The sequence below is a fragment of the Platichthys flesus genome, chromosome 24 (genome assembly GCF_949316205.1).
Source record: "Platichthys flesus chromosome 24, fPlaFle2.1, whole genome shotgun sequence".
Classification (NCBI taxonomy): domain Eukaryota; kingdom Metazoa; phylum Chordata; class Actinopteri; order Pleuronectiformes; family Pleuronectidae; genus Platichthys; species Platichthys flesus.
The window spans coordinates 12,051,633-12,070,269 of NC_084968.1; the positions used below are offsets into that span (position 1 = coordinate 12,051,633).

The window sequence follows — 18,637 nt, forward strand, 5'->3', positions numbered from 1 at the left end:
GTGCACTTAGCGCTTATGCATAAATAGAGAGGGGACTTTATGGTTATGAATAATGGAGGTGTTCTTGAGATGCTAGAAAGGTTACAGGGAGGTGAGGACGTGAGGATCTGCTTTTCAGAAATGGAGCTCAAATTTCTGACCATCTTGTTCCGTTTCACCTTTTGTCTCCTCTATCCACTTGTACTCTGGCCTGTGTGGGGTCGTGCCACTATGTTAAATATAACTTGCATCCCTTAATGATTCAAGTGAGAATTAGAGCAATTTTCTCAAAGACTTCGCAATCAGAGGAGTCGCCCTCTGCTGGTCATTCGAGAAAGAACTGCCACTTTTACATTGGTGTCTCTTTCTTGACCGAGAGTCTATGTCCATTTGTCTTTATAGTCTATGCATCTAACCTGTTTATCGAAACCTTTCTAATCCGATTGTGTCGTCTCAAATATTCATTGTTATTCAGGCAGTGTCTTTGTGTCATTAAAAATAAATAAGGGTGAATTTGTGTGGGGGTGTGTGTCTGTGTCTTTGACCCTGTCCCAGCTTGAGGCCGACTTGTCAGACGAGCAGTGTCCTGACTGTCTATGTTTTTGTCTGGGACAGAGCGCTGGAGGCTGAAAACACTCAGAACTCCTCTCATCACATCATTTTTGTTTTGCTTCTTTTAACTTTCTTCTCTTGCTCATCCTGCTCACTTGTGAACTTTCTCTGTTTTAACCAGCCCTACACACGGGTGAAAATGCTCAAAGACTTAGCAGTATCTCAAAGACTGACTTAGCAGTATCTCTATTCTTACCTGTTTTATAGACCACCGAGACAAGCGTCAGTGGGACCAGCTCAAGGACAATACTGGGTCCAGTAAATCCTTTTGCTACTGGACGAAACTCCTCAGCAGTCCAGGGCTTAGCCTCTTCTGCAGTACAACCAAGCAGACTGGGAAGCTGCAACCCACTCTCTTCTTTCCAGACTCGTTTACATCAGCATCGTCTTTCCTTGTCCTCCCCTCTGAAGAGGAAACATGAAGCACTTCACCAGCAGGATAACGCTCTTCCTAAAATCTGCCTAACAAGGCGTCAACTGAAATGGAAACCACCTTGTTCCTCTCAAGAAAAGGCAAGGGAAAGAGGAGTCAGGCCCAATACCTCCATCCCTGAACATCCAGGGGCTCCTCCACAACCACAGACTAAAGACAGTCCTTGGCATGAAAAGGAAAAAATGACAAAGGTACAAACAAACTCAGATGTCCCACAGCAAACTCGACAAAAGCACAGTAAGTCGGAATCCATCAGGAATGTTTCCAAACTGAATCGAGCCTCTGTGAGCTGCAAACTACCCCAGCACAAGCGGGCCAATCATGGGCCTGACCATGATACACATGGATCAAAAACATCCAATGACTGGGTTAAGAAGACTGAAACTCTGACATCCGACCCAAGAGTAAAGGCTTCCGGGAAGCTGAGCACAAACGAGAGGATGCAGATGCTTGAGAAGGCACAGCAGGCCAAGACACTGGTGCTGACAATGGTGTATCAGGACGGAACCACACAGTTGGACCCAGAGCAGGTGAGCTCACTTCTCAGTGTCTCAACCCCTAGCTGAGGAACCACTGGTCTCAGTTAACATCCATAGGTAGCACTAAGTAATAAACTGTCAGTCATTTGTTCTTATTAATTAGTTGCTTTCAAAGCTTCTTTAAACATGCTTAATTTAACCAGATTTCAGCACAAGTGCAATAAAGTAATATAAGAAAAATGTATGAATACAACAATGCTTACCATTTGCTTCATTAGCTGTTTGCCCGTTTTATTTCTCTCTGATCGTCGGTGTAGAAGCTCCCTCCAGCCGTGTGTGGCCTCCTCTTGCTGATGATCGGGGACCATCTGGACCGCAGCAGAGCCGAGGACTCTCTGGGGCCCAATGACAGTCTGGTCTATTTAAAACTGTCTGAACAAACACCTGCATGGGCCCAGCAACACACCCCCCAGAGCCAGGAGCTCTTCACTAGGTCTTTGTATTAGAGATATGTGAGAGAGAATATGATTGTGTGTTGTGTGAGTTTACAGTACATCTGTTTGTGCTTTTGCATCCTTTAAAAAGCTTGTGTGCGTGTGTGTGTGTAGGGATATGCTGCTACAGGTGCTTTCAAGACGTCAACTGGTGGTGTGTTATAAAGCCAAGGATTTGCTTCGTACGGCTCTGCAGTTTTACAAAGGAGAACTAACCTCGAAACAAGGTAAAGGATGATCTCTTATCAGGACACAGCACATATTGAAAACTGTTTCAGTATCATAAAGAGCTTTCCTCTGGGCAGTGGCAGGCTGTCGTATCCAGGACCCACAGGTGTCAGGTTGGCTGCTGGATCCTGCCGATCCCTCCTCTTGCTTCCAGGATCTTCTCAATAAACACTGCAAAAGATCCAGAGCAACACCTGCCCTGGGTGCAAAGAGGGTAGGTTAAACTGGGAATCCAAATCCACTAAGAAAGCTTAACAGGGCCTGCTCCTCTCCATTTACTCTCTTTTTCTATGTCTGTCCGTCGCACTCTCAGGTTTCTCAGATCATCTCCAGCCTCTCATCCCTCTACTGGCTTAACATGGAGCTATGCTCTAAACTGCAGGTCAGTGAATGGACACAAACACACTTGTACATCCAGAAGACACAGATTACTGTACTGATTGTTTGTGTGTCCAGAACCAGAGGCTGTGGGAGCTTTACTCCGACATGGAGCTGAACATGATTCCTGTCCTGGCAGGTGAGGACTTCTATGTTCTCTTTAACAAATGTGACTTGAAGAAAACTGTTATTTTACCTTAACACCCCAGGTTCTTGATTGAATGGAACCAGCTGTTGACTATATTTTTATTGGTTCACTGGCGAGGGTTTTGTGGATTAGTGAACGTCTGCTTGTGTTGTTTCAGTCATGGAGAGTCATCACATCCACGTGGACAAAGAGGCTCTGAAGAGAATGTCAGACCTGTTGGGGGTAAGACGATCATCACTGCAGAGAAACACCCCCCGCTTTATCATTTCAGTGTTATTAATAATCAGAGCCGAAACACTCTTGGGGATTTTTTTTTCCACACGGCTGCTGGAGGAGGAGACACACATATCTACTGCAACCAGGAGTTATCAGCATTTGCCGTGTGGTTAATTTTGATTTCCCATCAGAACACAGCAATTAACCAGGAGAAGTGTTCTTAATCAAAATCCATTTGAAATGTAGATAATAGGAGATAATGACATTTCACAGAATCTTTATTGAACAGTCTTCAGCTGACATTAACAGCAAACAGCAAATTAACCAAAATCCCTAAAAGGTAGTTAAGAAAACAAGAATCTTCACATAAATCCTTGTTCTGAAAATATAAATGTGCCAAACGAAGTAAAAACCCTCTCGTGTTTATGTCAGACTTAATGGGAAAAGTCAGACTTAACTTCCTTGGGATGCAAACTTTTGTTCTAGCCTTTGTATAATTATCATGTTCAGGGTCAGCTCAGATTTTAACTGCATAATTTCAGAGCATTTCAGTTTGTCTGCTGGAAACACGGTGCGGGAGACAGCTTCTGCGTTTATACAGATGGGAGCAGAACAGTGGGAGGATGTGGAAAAACAGAATGTCTCCCTTTTTCCTTCTTGTGGGTAGAATTAGCGATGAGGTGGGCGGGGTGTCCTCCGGGGACATGTCCTGTTTACTTACAGATAAAAGAGACGAGTGATCATATACACACAAGGACAGACATACAGATGTTATACACATAGATCGGTTTTGGGGGGTGGTCATAGACAAACGCACACTTACTCTTAAACACACTCACAACTCTTGCACAGGACAGCAGGGGTGTCACGGTGGAGAGAGAGAGAGCGCGCTGGTGTCTTGTCCTGTTGCTATAAATAGGAAGGAGAGTCTGTCTCTTTCCTTCAAGAGGCTGTGCCGCAGGAAGGAGCATCACTGTCTGCCTCTGCCAACACACACACAGAGGCACTGACTTTTTTGCAGACTGGTGCAGAGCTGTGTGTGTGTGTGTGTGATTGTGTCTGTGTATGCATGCACATGTGCTTGTCATGCTCGTCCCCACTCTGTCTTGTTGGGTTTCTTTCTCTCTGAGCTGTCAGGTTCACCTGTCTGAGACCAAGGAGATGATCCCTCCTGTCTGTCACGCTGAATCTTACAAACACGCTCATGTCCTTGTTTGTTTTCAACAGAACCGTTTTCAAAACTCAGTCAGGCATTGATATCCTTCTGTAAACATGTCAGAACAAAACAACCAAATAAAAACAGAACAAATATCTTTCCATCTATCTAGTCCACTGCCTTACCCTCTCTCTCTGTGTGTTATTGTGTGTGTGTGTGTGTGTGTGTGTGTGTGTGTGTGTGTGTGTGTGTATGTGTGTGTGTGTGTGTGTGTGTGTGTGTGTGTGTGTGTGTGTGATTGTTGCTTACACTCACTTCTAAGAGGCGAGCATTCAATATAGATGAGGCCGTCTGGAGCCTGCTCTGGGCAGAAAGTGAGAGACAGAGAAAGTACATATTTTGGCATTTGTCTTCCAGCTCCGTGACTTTTCCCCCCTTTCTCTCCTTCTCTGTCTCTTTCTATCAATCCCACTGTTTATCCTTCTCTCTCCAGCCTCCTCTCTCTCATTGCTCTTTCATTGTGTCTGCCACGGTCCGCCTCGGCCTGTCATGCTGTCAAGTTCTGTCACTCGAACTGTCTCACTAGGTCTGACTTGTGTCTGGTTGTTGCCACGGCCATTTCTCTCTCCTCTGCTGCTCATTCCTCTCCTCAATTTCTCCGGGTCTCTGGTTTTTCCCCTCACTCATCCTTTTTTTCCCATCTTCACAAGGCACCATTAGGATCATATTTCAACTATTTTCAGACATTTCACTTGTGAATGTCTCCGTCCCTCTTACATTCCCCCACTCTGTCACTATGCTCCTCTTTCTATCTGAGGTCTCTTATTTCATCACATCATCTCAACCTCTTTTCTCCCTTTTGTTTTTCTATTCTTGCCCTTTTTCTCTCTTCTCTTGCTCCCTTGGTTGCCTGTCAAGTTATTAGTCCGACTTGTAATGAGCTGCTGGTTGTCTCGGCGTTAACCATATCATAAAAGCATTTTCTTAATCCAAGCTCATGTTTGACTTTGGCCGTTAAACCTTGAATGTTCTATCTCTGTGTCTGTCTCGCCCCCGCCAGACTAAGATGAAGCAGCTTGAGCAGGAGGCCCACAGAGCAGCAGGACAAATATTCCTGGTCACCAGCAGCACTCAGCTACGAACAGTGTGTATACTTTCATAGGATCATGTGTGTATCTATTCTCCTGATACTGTAGGAACTGTTTACCTCCTCCTCTGTAATGTGTTTGAAGGTCCTGTTTGAGAAGCTGCGGCTCCACGAGCGCTGCGAGAACAAGAAACTTCCCAAGACCATCAACACACAGCAGCAGTCCACATCAGAAGCTGCAGTATGGCACACACACACAACACACACACAGTTCAGTCTGATTTGAAGTTTCAGTTGAGAAGAACCCAAAGGCATACTTTCACATAAACACTCTCAATTCATATCCTGGCACACCTTTATTTCTTAGCCTTTTCTAAACTGTACTTAGAGATTTACTACTGAGCTCTTAAATTAACAATTTCCTCATATTCAGTATCTTTCTCTGCCTTATTTTGTTGTAGTTGTTGCAGCTTCAGGACCTGCATCCTCTTCCAAAGCTCATTCTGGAGTACAGACAGGTGAGTCATGTTTTAACTGCTTCTCATTCACGTGTTGACGGGTTTCTTTGCTTATTCAAGCCACAGTCTTATCCAGATCTTTGGTGAGGAAGCTAGTGTGTGTAACAATTGATTCATAAATAAAAGAGGAACCTTTTCAGTTCTTTCCAACACCTACACTCTTACGTCTAAAATGTTTCTATTTTTATCCCCAGATTCACAAGATCAAGTCCACTTTTGTTGATGGGATTCTCTCATGCATGATGAGTAAGGTGAGATAGTTTCATGACAGTTTAATGACAAAGCTCTGAATGGATAATCTAAAATATACAAATGTCAAAAGGGGAACACTCTAACTTACAGGATATTTCACAACTTCCTATCTCTCCATTGTTCTCTGTGAGATTTGAAATCCTTTAATCTTTCCTTCTTGCGGCTGAAACAGTGAAAAACAAGACAATCAAATAAAAACTTGAGTGCTCGCTTCAGGCAACACGGACTCCGCATCTTTTGTTTTTCTTTACTCCCAGTTTGGTCCTGCTTTACTGCACAAGAACAGTGTTTCTACATTAACCAGACAAAACTCATCTTGCTGTTGTAAATTGGCAGAGAAAAACGTGGCACTCTGTCTGGGTGTCGCTCTATGTGAGATTCGTTTGACTCTATGCAGCAGCAGCTTGTGTTTGTCGATCTGTGCTTACTCAACTCTGCAAATGAGCCTGTCTGGCAAACTGGAGACCTGTTTGGCTTCTGGTGGTGGTGATTCATTTGGTGGTGGAGTGTTCTCTGGGTGCGGGTAACAAAACCACATATAGATATTACTCATAACCTAGATATTAAATATGCGTTGTGTCATTTATGCATTTAAAAGTGACTCTGCAATATGTGATTAAAGTAACTTGGCTGTTATTGGAGCGTAAGTAGCTGTTTACACTGCAACCATCGGCCAAAGTCAATTTATTGTCTACAGCTCAGTTTCAAACCATAGTTTCCCAGTTGTCAGGCTCATAGTTTGGCTGCAACCAGAGGTCTCTATTACATCCCATAACAGCAGCCCTGACCACAGTAGTGCTGTCGTAGGACCTGCAAATTGCACCAATGTGACTGGCTCCACAGTCTGTACACAGCCTGATCAGACCGGGCCTCAGGCGGTCGCATGGCACCGCTGAGGCCTGCCCGGTCCAACAGCACAATCAGATGACATCGATGAGGATCGCAGCTGTGTTCAGGCCGAACTGGATGAGAATCAGCGATATGAAAACAATCTGATCACTCTCTGAAATATATTCTGTGAGAATAATATAATATATTTTGTGCCTCAAAATGTTAGAGACTTACAATGTCTCTATTTAATTTTTTTGGTATCTCTCAACAACCCATCAGAACTACATTTCCTCGACATGGTACCAGACGAGCGTTGTGACTGGGAGAATCTCTGCAAAGCACCCAGTACGTATCATCTGTCTTCTGTCCCTTCACATTACGTCTGTCCTCATTTCTGTGTCTTTAGCTCGTTGTATGAGTTGTGCCGGAGCTGTGGAGCTGTCCATGGTGCTGAACCGGACTGGGAAGTGGGTGCTGTTTGACATCTGACAAACCAGGTTCAAATCTAAAAACACTGCACACTTTTGCAAATGGAAAATGTCTTAAAACTTAATATAAATCTACTTTACAATTTTAAAATCAGGTAACAGCTCATAAAAGAAACCGAGAATCCTTTTTAGTCCAACCTTGATTTTAAGAACTTGACATTCTCCATATTCAGGGCCAAGAAAAAAAACCTTGGGCTTGAACTAAGTGTTCTGAGATTTTATGTCTGGTTGTGTTTACCATTCACGCACAACATCTGCTTTGGTTCCATTCCAACAAAACAGAAGGAGGGAGTCTGGGCTTGTATGAAACAGAATATTGTTTTCCTCCTGTTCTTTGTTCTTTGCAAGCTTGTTTCTTTTTTCACCTTTCGTTTTTTTCCGGCTTTGTAGATATGAAGGACACCCTGAATGGAACTCAATGTAAATCATTAGAAACGCATGAGGACACATAATCCTAAATTATTAACTTGAGAATTGGCATGAAAACAGATGTTTTCAGAGGGAGGCAACTGGTTTGAGTGTGTGTGTGTGTGTGTGTGTGTGTGTGAATCATTAAAAGTTTTAGGGTGTGGTACAGGGTACTTTATGTAGCTGAGATCATCGAGCGACTACCACATTCCCTGTTTGTGTCTCCCAGTTGATTACACCTCCAGACACAATGTGCTACAGAACACATAGATGAAGAGCAGACAAACAAATGCTTTGTGCCTTTTTTACTTGTCAACTTTGATATCACCTCCTCCCTTACTACCTCTCCTGCTCTCTATCCCCTCAGTGTGGGGCGGTCGATAGCTCATTTATTTTCGACATTACCCAACTGTCAGGGTCCAGAGGTTCTGTCTGTGAATACTGGTCACACACACGCACGCACGCACACACACAGAGCTGTGGAGACAACTTTTCTAATCTCACTTAGCGACTGGGGACCGGTGTGAGCTACACAGTAAATTGATCATGCTGCTGCTAAATGATATACGACTGTTGGGCATCTGTAATTTAACTCATCTCTGTCCCCTCTGGTTTAATGCAGGTCTGGGATTTGGCCGAGCATCTCCCTATTTAGTGTTTAATGTGTTAGTGTGGATGACAGTTTGGTCTTTGACTTTTATAATGTGCCATATTTTGAATTAGTTCACAATGGAAGTTACATTTTATACAATATAGTCTTTAGAAGAAGTCAGAGATTCAACGAGTCTGACAACAGTCTGTCACAATTATAAAATCCTGAATATAATGAATGAAATCATCCATGGAGGTAAAATACTTATTAGACTGATTGATTGACATGAAAAGATAATTTCACCATTAGTGCTTCAGAAGAGAGAGGAGCTCCCTCCAGCCTTTCCTCAAATAAAATGAATTATTCCAGCATATAAATGAAGGTCCCCCATGATTATTCTCACCGTGATGTGGACTCGTGGAATGAGCTGGTGGTTAATTCGAGCCTCGCCCAGTGATCCCACTCATGTCACACTCTGTTGCTTTGCTGGAAAAAAGCTGCAGATTATTCAGTAGTTTTTAGTTAAGGGAGAAAAAGGGAGCAGCTCTGCCACTTCTATAGTTCACATGCACATGCATATGATAATGAGCCGGGTTGCGGATGCGGTTTAGCTTTCATCTGTGGGTTTGATCAAGGTGAAGCAAGACTGCAGCAACAAAGGGGAGCCTGAATTAAAGCAGGACAGCCATAAAACTGGTGCTGAGTTTAAAGCACTGCAAGCAGTGAGTGTCCCTGCAGAGGGACGTGGGGGGTTCTCTACTCTGCCTCCTCTGTTTGTATCTTTTTAAAAGCACAAATCTGAGCAGCCTGCGAGCCTCAGCGTCCGTTTCTCCATCTCCAGTGTTTTCCATTTATGTGTTCTTTGCTTCTCCCTTTTTATTGTCGTATTCTGTTTGTTTGTTTTACTCCCTCACTATAAAATTCTCTATTTATGTTTCTCAATTTTAATTCTCTATGTACATACCCATGTTTTTCTTGTTCTCTCCTTCCCAGTTGGGATTACGGTACCTGGACTTTGCTTTGCGGCCAATACCAGTGCATTTAAATATATATATATATATATAATTCTTTCATCTTGCTTACGCTACACGACTGGAAATCCCAAGGGTGGTTTTTGAGCAGCAATGCAGAAAACAAAATTGCCGTTTTATCTGGTTGACTTGAAACTTATATACTTTAAAGATGTGGCATCGGATCAATACAGAGATTTACGCACTCACAGATGCTTGACCCGTATCAGTATCAGAACATCTCTAATTAACACTTTTAACGGTGTAATAGTGAATCCAGGTGGTGCAGATTCCACTGAACTTCCTCCCTCTCTACCTCCATGTGGGTGCACTCAGATTTCTGGGTCCTTTATGCAGTGCACCAACTATGTATCATCTGCTCCTTTATGGCCCTAGAAGATTTATACGCTCATGCCACCCACAATTGCACCAAACTCGATCACTACCTCATGCAAATACACCGAGAACAGATGGAAACATGCGGTGCTGCTGTCAATTTGAGATTTATGGCAAACTATTTGTTTGTCGTCTCAATTTCTCCTCTTAACACATTTTTCTTGTGTCCACGCGTTTTCACAGCGACTCATTAAAATCTCATAACTCAACCGAGGGCATTCTACCTCTAGATTCAATGCACATTTACCTCTCCCTATAATCTAACCGCTGTCTAGAGTTACAACAACTCTACACTGATCACGTTTCTCTCATATCCTGACCAAAAATATTTGATATGGCAAAGAGTTTTTTGTTCCTCCTCCCAAACTGCGAGCTGAGCTTCCTTTACGGCTTCTCAAGCACTTTTGTGTTGGTTTAGGATTACTCTGCATTTAGTCATTAAATGTTTTACACTCACACAAAGCCCTCCCAGGCTGATCTCAGCACTTCACTGAAGAGTGTGTCATGTTCTCTGCTGACTCACCAGCAGTGATGAACACACTGTAGTGCATGCATACTACACAGACAGGGACACATTTGTGTATATACAATATATATGCATATATTCATCATTGAATTTATCACTGTGTGAGCAGGAAACCCCTTGCCCTCTGGGTCTTAGTGCCCTCCAGTCGGTCACCTCAACAGCTAATGGACATGCTGGTTGTGGACTTTGTGGCGGCGTGCAGATCTCTACAGTCTGCACAGTGCATTTTGTGGTTGCTGCGTAAATGGAGACAGTGTAATAGTTTGTGTGTCTGTTTGTATGTGGGCACAAACAGCGAGTGTGCATAAAGACATCCATGTGTATGATGTGTAGTACGTTGTGCATGTGTTCTGTCATGAGTCATTAAATTTGTGCAGCGCGATTAAATTACCCCACACCAGCTCGGAGATTCAGTCGTCCCCGTCTGTTTATCAAGGCATCGCTCCTCTGAGACTCGCTCTGTTTCTCTGTGGCCTCATGTGAGCGCAGGGTGGATTTACAGTGCGCCTTTCATTCAATTTGTGTGTAATTAGTGGCAGATGCACTAATGCATGAGTGTCACTCCCTGATCAGTCCAATAATTTTAAGAAATTAATGTAGACAAACGGTTGTGCGGTCGATTGTGAATTTATGATGCCTGCACAGCTATAATCCTGAGTCAGTAGAACGACAGGGCACTTCCATGTTGTAGGAAACAGCTCCTTCTTCAGTCAAGGCTCTGGCTCCTGAAGCTCATTACAAAATCAGCTCCTGCTGGGACGACCTGCTGCAGTTCACTGGTGGAATTAACATAGAGACGCTGCATTAACACAAAGAGGTTTCAAATCATTTACATAAACCACAGAGCAACTTTGAGAAACTACTTCTGCAGGTTTTTCAATCGTACATCATCAAATTGAGGGCTGGTGCATCTTTTGAGACCAATACATGGACCTAAAGATCCAATTCCTCTAAATCCCTCATACACTGAGGCGAAGGATTCAGTTATATGATGAAAGTTATGTTTTATTGTTTTAGTTTTAGCGAATCAGCCCCCAAAACTCTGTCATTATTCAGCCCTTTCCCTTTGTAAAGATTCATAGTGTCCTGGTATGCATTTTACCTGCATATCTCATCCAATGCTAATCCAGAACCATGAATCCTTGTGTCAGCTGCACTCACAGGTGCTTTGTCACCCAACTGTCATTGTCAGGCTCCTGTCGGGTCCCAGCAGAACCAGTGGAGGACCAATCGGAGCAGATTGCAGGTTCATTATCAGGCTTAGTCAACAAACACAAACTGTGGGGTTGTTATGGAGAATCTGAAACGATGCTGCTGTCCCCAGTTTGAGTCATGGAGAGAAAACAACAGAGGAAACTCATCTGCATGATTCAGTGGCCCATTCAGAGTCATTAAGCTTGGGAGAGTGTGTCGCTGTGTTTGGCACACTATGGCTCAGGCACATTTTCAAGCAGTGTGTCGGTGTGTGTTTGTTTTGTGTCTGACAGTCCAGGAATATTTATGTCGTGTGTGTTTTTCTTTTATTTAAGTATTTGTGTCAGCACGGTATAATTCATGCAAGTTGAAGTAATGAGGGGAAGGAACAACAACGTCAGCTGCCATTTAATGGAGCCAATCCTGCGGAGGTGCTCATGTGAATCTGTTTGTGTGTATTTGAATTTGCCGCAAACACGTTGTGCGACTTCTCTCTGGCTCTCTCTCTACACTTGAGATCCTAGCTCTTTCTGCTCCAGTACTTCAACTGTCATAAGAACCGTTTGAGTTTCAGACATTTAGAGAACAGAATAGATCAAATCCAAGGACGTGCACTCGTGTGTGTGTTAGTCTCTGCACTGGTTTGAAGCCTTGCCAGTCTCTCTCAGTCTGACTCCCACAGTGTCCACTAATGAACTGGTTCTCTGTTCCTCACGCACAGTTAGGGTGATAATGACTTAGCCGACACACAGAGCAGGCGTTTGTGTGACTGTGTACTGCGAGTTCTCCCTCGCCCCTTTTATTTACAGACTATTTTAAGACAGATAATATGCACACGTTGCTTCTGTGATTGTTTCTGTGTCCTCCTGTGACTGATGTGTGCTGCATTTATATTTACACCTGTTACTGGTTAATGGAGTGCTCACTTAGACCTGGAAGTTTTACTAGTTCGAATTCTCTTTCTCTCTCTCTTAAGTTTGAGTGTAGGAGGGGATGCAGGGAATACATTTGCCCAGTGGGTGGCACCGTCACTGGAGTTGCTGGAGGAGCAACATTTCACTAGAAGGTTCCTTTGGTCACTGATCCGTTTGTTTGGACTGTACCAAAGTTGTAAGTGCTTGTGTAATCACATCGTATACACACGTCTGCATTCAACACCTTCCTAATTGATTATTAGTCGTGTTCCTGTTGTTAGGCCCCCTGACGTCCTGCTGGTTCTGTCTGACCTGTCATCTTTAGCAGGTGCCTGCGGGCAGGAAGTGATTGTTAGTGTAATGTAATGGAAGCTGGTTAAACCTCCACCTGGACTACACACACCAGCTCCTTGTCATTCTCACTCTCTCTCTTTGTCCTCAGGTGCATTCTGCCAGGTTGCAGTTCTTATCAAAGATTTTCTGATGCAACACAACTACATTCAGAAGCTCTCACTCACACATGTACTCCAGACACCACTGACACAACTAGCTGTTATATATTTTTTATATCTCAGTGAAACGTTAACTTAAAATGCGGATCCTCCCCTTGTCGCAAATGTGCACGATGTGTGTGTGACAGCAGGTATTGATACATAGATAGTTATTGTCTGTAGGCTCCTGTGTGTGTGTGTGTGTGTGTGTGTGTGTGTGTTTCGGGTGTGTTTAACTGTATTGTCAGCAGTGAGCAGAGCAAGCTGACCTGGGCTATTTTATGTTTTACAATTCCTCATTCATCCTCTCTCTCTCTCTCTCTCTCTCTCTCTCTCTCTCTCTCTCAGACTGCGGTGATGCATGCGCAGTACAGTCCCTCTGCATCTCTGACATTAAATCATTGGATTCTCGTTTGATGATATTGTTTTCTCTCTTTTATCTCCTGATCTCCGTCTCTCTCTCTGTCGCGCCTTCCTGTCTCCTTGATTGTCTTTTCATCCTCTTTTCCTTCTCATCCCTCCTTTCACCCTCACATCTGACTTTCCCTTTAAAAAATATCTGATTGTATATCACAACACACGGCACTACTCACTTTTACATAAGAATAATCAACAAAGCTTTTCTGTAAGGTCTTAATTCTGATTAGTTTGTTGTAGCTTGGACCGTCTTTACATTAGCATCAGTTGTCTTCTGTTGTCTTACCTGTGCAACACACTGTGTGTACTGTTGAGTCTATGACGTGTTGCAGCAGCAGCAGAGAGTTTGTGTATCAGCTGAAGAAGGAGGTCAGAGTGTACCCTGGATAAATTAGTGTGCTGACAGTGTACTTCACTGTGCTCTGCAAAGTATATGTTGTCTGTGTGTGTGTGTGGGTGTGTGTGGGTTTGTGTGTGTGTGTGTGTGTGTGTCCTGATTCCTGATTTATGCTGCCGTCACTGCGCATGATGGGAAAGCTGAGCATTCACATCTGACACAGTGCATCACCTGTCACATCACAGGGCAACACACACACACACACATTTGTAATTATCAGCACCCTCTTTCATTCACTCTGACCCAAATACACACTGCAGGTTATTTATCTCACACAAAGTTTGTGTGTTTCTGCATTCAGGGGCTGGTGCCTGGTCCCTGATGTATCGTTTCCACTGTCCACACCCTGTCACTGCAGTCCTGTCTTTTCATAGTCTCTCTCGCTCTCTCTCTCCTGAATAATTAATGAGCTGTGGAAACAGAGAGCTGTTTCTGTTCCTCTCCGGATCTCACACAACCATGCACAGTCACTGTGGGCTAGAACTAACTACATGCACAGTTGTATTCTGAACACGATGGAAGACACTTAAGTTATTGTGTGTGTGTGTGTGTGTGTGTGTGTGTGTGTGTGTGTGAGTGTGTGTGTTTGTGTGCGTGCGTGTGTGTTTCAGAGAGCCAGATGTCCTTCTCTTGACCTGCCTCCTTCTTAATGTTGTGTGTATCTTTATGTTGGTGTGCAGGGCTTGAACTTTTAACATTCCCCTTATACATACTGTCAGACCTTGAACTGTGTGTGTTTGTGTGTGTGTGTGTGTTTGAAGGGTGGTTACAGTGGGATTAACAGGGATTAAAATGGAACTGCTGAGTATGAACCTACTTTTTTCTTCTCCCAGTCAAACGGTTTGTGCGTGCTTATGTGTGAGTTTTTCCATTTTCCTCCTTCAGGCAGAATACACTGCATGCATGTAATTGTGTGTGTGTGTGTGTGTGTGTGTGTGTTCGTGTGTGTCTTCATCAGCAGCATGTTAGATTACTCGGTGGGTCCATACAGGGTGGGCATCAGAATCCTATATTAAGACGTGGAAGATTAAAAATGGAATATAGAACTCACACATCTCAGTCATAGAGTTGTTTTCGGTTTTTTGCTTTAGAAAAAAGTTTGAGATACAAAGCAGCAGATTTTCCCGGCGGCAATAAACTAGAGTCCCAGAATTGCAAATAAGAAAAAGCCTCATGAAATATGCTTTTGCAATTGAGCTGCATCATTATAAAGGTAAAGGATCTGTTTGTTTCTTTACAGCTTGGTCTTTACTTGGAGCAGAATTCAGGATATTTCAGTATATGACCTTTCTCTCTTGTGCAGAAGCTATTAGTTCATTCATGATTCCTCAGTGGGGAATAAAGGATCTGTACAAAACCCACTTCCATCGAGTAATGAGAGACTATTACTGTGTCTACACACTAAATGAGGCTGTGTTGACAACTTGAGCCCGCTTACAAAAGGTGTTTTGTCTCCAAACTAGAACTTCCAGGCGTTGCCCAGACAGCCTCTTCAAATCACCAAGAAGCAGTACATCCAAGGTAAGGCACAGACACACACATTAACACACAGACACACAGAGAAACACACACAAACACCCCTGAGGAGCAGAGAGGTGGAGTATATGACGATAGTAGTCGCTATGGGAGAGGAATCATTAAACGGGAACTTGTAGCTGTTCAGAATTTCCTGTTTTTTTCAAAGGTTCAGGGAACAGATGTAAACTGGAAGATAACTGGTCAAAATAATTCAGCTGCACCATTAATGTCACCATTAACGTGCAAAGTCCTGATGTCATGGCTTTACGTCCTCTGATAAATGATCTAATTAAAGATGGCTGCTTGTGGTGTTGTGAAGTCATCTCCTATCTGCAGCGCTGCACTTATTACTTTCCTGAGGTGCAGGATTAGCCGTGTGAGAGTATTTCTCAGTTTGTAAATTAATAAAACATCATAATGTGTTGGTTTGGCCCGGCCACGTCAACTCTGCCTCCAGTCGTAGCTGCGGTGGTCTCACCCTCAACTCGACACCTCTATTTCTGTCCCCTGCTCTCTCCCTGCCTCTTCCTTTCTTTCCTGTTCTCTCTGTGTTTGAGGGATTCATAGGTGCTTCCATCAGCACTCCTTCTCCTCACTCAGATTCCCAAAGCTCCTTGTCATCAAATCTTCTTCAGTCCGTCCTGCACATCGTCCCTCCTCTCCCTCCTGCCGTCTGTCATCCCCATATCACTTCTGTTCTCGTGCCTTCAGGGGAGAGTCTGCAGCCTTGAACACAACTGATTACAGTGCAGTATTTGTGTGTGTGTGTCCTGCAGCTGCTGAAGAGGTGTTTTCACCTTGCTGACATAGGATGTGATGGCTCATTGTACTTGACCTCATCAGTGCAGAGTGCAGTGATAGATGGATCCTCATTGGATTCTGATTTGTGTCTAAATGCAGCGATTTGGCTCCACAACTTAACTAAGTTAGGTGTATTGACTCTTTATTGCTGCACTAAGCTCCCAGCTGCTCACTGTCAGTGCTTCTCTGAGTCTGTCTGTGTCACTGTCTGTGTCACTGTCTGTCAGCCACACAAATGAACACACACAATGTTTTTATTATCACAATCTATCTGTTGTGATCGGCTGTGAAAGACAGGTCGACAACATGGAAGTGACACAATTAAAAATGCTTTGTGATAAGCTAAGTTTGTGTGTGGTGTAACACAACTATAATTTGCTGAACACTGTATATTGTCATGGTTTTAAATGCAGACAACTTGAAAAATTCTAAACCTGCACAGCTGTTACTGGAGGGCACTGAGGCGTGATGTGGTGAAGTGTTCCTCAGGGCTCTGTGTTTGGTCCCACAGGAAAGGAGGAGGAGACGGTGACAGTTCACCCCCGAGCCATGTTCATCCCTCAGAAGGGCTGCACTTTCCTCGCTGCAGGTTGGTCAGAAAATAAACTCAAAACAACACAAACCACTGTGTGTTGTGTAACTAACAAGTCCTCACTCATAGACTTACACATGCTTTGACACAAATTGATTTGTACCCTTATGTGCTCTTCAGGCCGTTGACCCAAAGTTCCTGCTCCACAGCTAAACCACATTAGTTCTGCATTTATGGTTCAACCTTGTGGGAAAAGTTTGTCAGTCTGTTGACAGCAGTGCATATGAAAACTGGATTAGTGAGTTATTGTGCTGCTGTGTTGTTGTACTCCATGTGTAGCATCTAGTTAGTGTAACTGTTTTGCCTCGGTTATATTTGTCTTTTCAAGTTTGTAACTTACAAAAAACCCTCATGTTGATACAGGCTCAGCTGGTCTGAGGTCAGTGTGGGGGGTGTGACGCCGGTCAGTGCTTTGCAGAGAGAGGACACTGTGAGCTTGGGGGGGGGGGGGGCTTTCAGGGGAAGGCCGGGCGTCTGCTGTGTGTCGCCCACTTACACAACCAGACGGATGAACCAGGGTTAGCAGGAGGACAACAGTGAAAAGGAGAGACACATGGACACACAACATATCAGCAATTCACGCCAACACATGCCCACAACAACCACACGCACACACACACACACACACACACACACACACACACACACACACACACACGTTTAGAGGCAAGGTTGCCATGGAAACAACCCCTCCTCACCCAGTGGTGTCCTCTGTTGTCCTTCCCAAAGTGGAGCATCTATTGAGCATGTGTATGTTTGTGTGTGTTTGTGTGTGTTTGTTTAAACTTTCATGTCCCGGAACTTAGACGATTTGAATCTCAATGCCGCATGAAGACTGAAATTAAAGGTAAATAAAATTATTAACAGGGTTATTAATATTATCATCACGAAGTCGGTCTAATCTTATGTCATTTAACTTAAAGATTCTGACGGCACATTATTTAATTTAAACAATCCAACAACCCATGACACTATTTCTTTGGCCTTTGCTGGTTTGCTTTCTTTCTGGAAGCTCTTCACCACCAACCACAACCCACGAGGGACATTTCATATTCTCAATTTGCAGGTTGTTTCTCCCTCTAACCTTCAGAGTCTGTGCTGTACTGCAGAGCAGCACTGACGGCTGCTCAGGCCACTGTGGCTGGACGCATTAAAGATGTATGACACTTAGTCCGCACAATATCTTAGTACCTTGTCCAAGGAACTGCAGGAGCTGATGGCCTCTTATTTATGGTTTTTAATATTTGTGATCTAAAGCAATACATGGTCTGATATATACAAAAATTAAAGTTAGAGGGGAAATTAAATTGTCAACGATTCCTAAGGTTCCTAACATCTTTTATGCATAATTTTATCTATAAAATAAAACTTTTCCTCTCACCAACATAAACACAGATACTGATATTTCTCTGAAGGGCTCATACTATTTATATATTGCTAAGGCTCTAGTTATAAGTTTTACAAATAATAATTTCTTACTTATATATTCTTTTGTTAGTAAAAATAGTAGATGCCTATTGTTAAATTATTAAAACCCAAACTCATGAAGTTAACAACACTTGTCAATCAACAGTCATTGTTCTGTCAATCATCCAAACTGCTGTGGCTTCAGCTCCACGCAAGTCCCTCTTGTTTAAAAATTCACTTCTCGAGTGAGTGGAGACCAATAGTGATTATTCAGTTTATTAATAATGAATGTACGAATAAAACTAATCAGATTGAGCATCTTAAAAAAACTACATCTTCTGTGTAGTTTCAGTCTGAAGGTGAGACAGGATCTGCTGTAGTTGAAGGGTCGGCTTATTGACAGCTTACTGCGGATCGGAGCTATTTCTGTATGGATCAATACGAGGACTCTTGATTATGGCATTTTTATCACAGGGACAGGAAGACGCAGGAGAACACACACACACACACACACACACACACACACACTAAACCCTACATTCACGTTTAGTTTTCTGTTTCATACATTTAATTCTTACAAAAATCCATCTCCATAATCTTCCTTTCTTTCTATTCATGCGATTTTCACACACACACACACACTTTTACACACACTTACACACACACACACACACA

At 43.3% G+C, this 18,637-nt stretch overlaps 1 protein-coding gene across 1 annotated transcript in view; it reads left to right on the forward strand.

Moving 5' to 3' along the window:
• Window positions 1-18,637, forward strand: part of poln (polymerase (DNA directed) nu) — a 36,511-nt gene that overhangs the window by 5,072 nt on the left and 12,802 nt on the right. Inside the window, exons 3-16 of the mRNA XM_062384546.1 lie at window positions 1,399-1,554; window positions 1,821-1,996; window positions 2,112-2,224; window positions 2,303-2,439; window positions 2,539-2,607; window positions 2,682-2,742; window positions 2,909-2,973; window positions 5,184-5,267; window positions 5,356-5,451; window positions 5,672-5,728; window positions 5,923-5,979; window positions 7,091-7,156; window positions 15,108-15,165; window positions 16,475-16,552. Coding sequence (XP_062240530.1) covers window positions 1,399-1,554; window positions 1,821-1,996; window positions 2,112-2,224; window positions 2,303-2,439; window positions 2,539-2,607; window positions 2,682-2,742; window positions 2,909-2,973; window positions 5,184-5,267; window positions 5,356-5,451; window positions 5,672-5,728; window positions 5,923-5,979; window positions 7,091-7,156; window positions 15,108-15,165; window positions 16,475-16,552 — 1,273 coding nt within the window. The remainder of the gene's footprint in view (window positions 1-1,398; window positions 1,555-1,820; window positions 1,997-2,111; window positions 2,225-2,302; window positions 2,440-2,538; window positions 2,608-2,681; window positions 2,743-2,908; window positions 2,974-5,183; window positions 5,268-5,355; window positions 5,452-5,671; window positions 5,729-5,922; window positions 5,980-7,090; window positions 7,157-15,107; window positions 15,166-16,474; window positions 16,553-18,637) is intronic.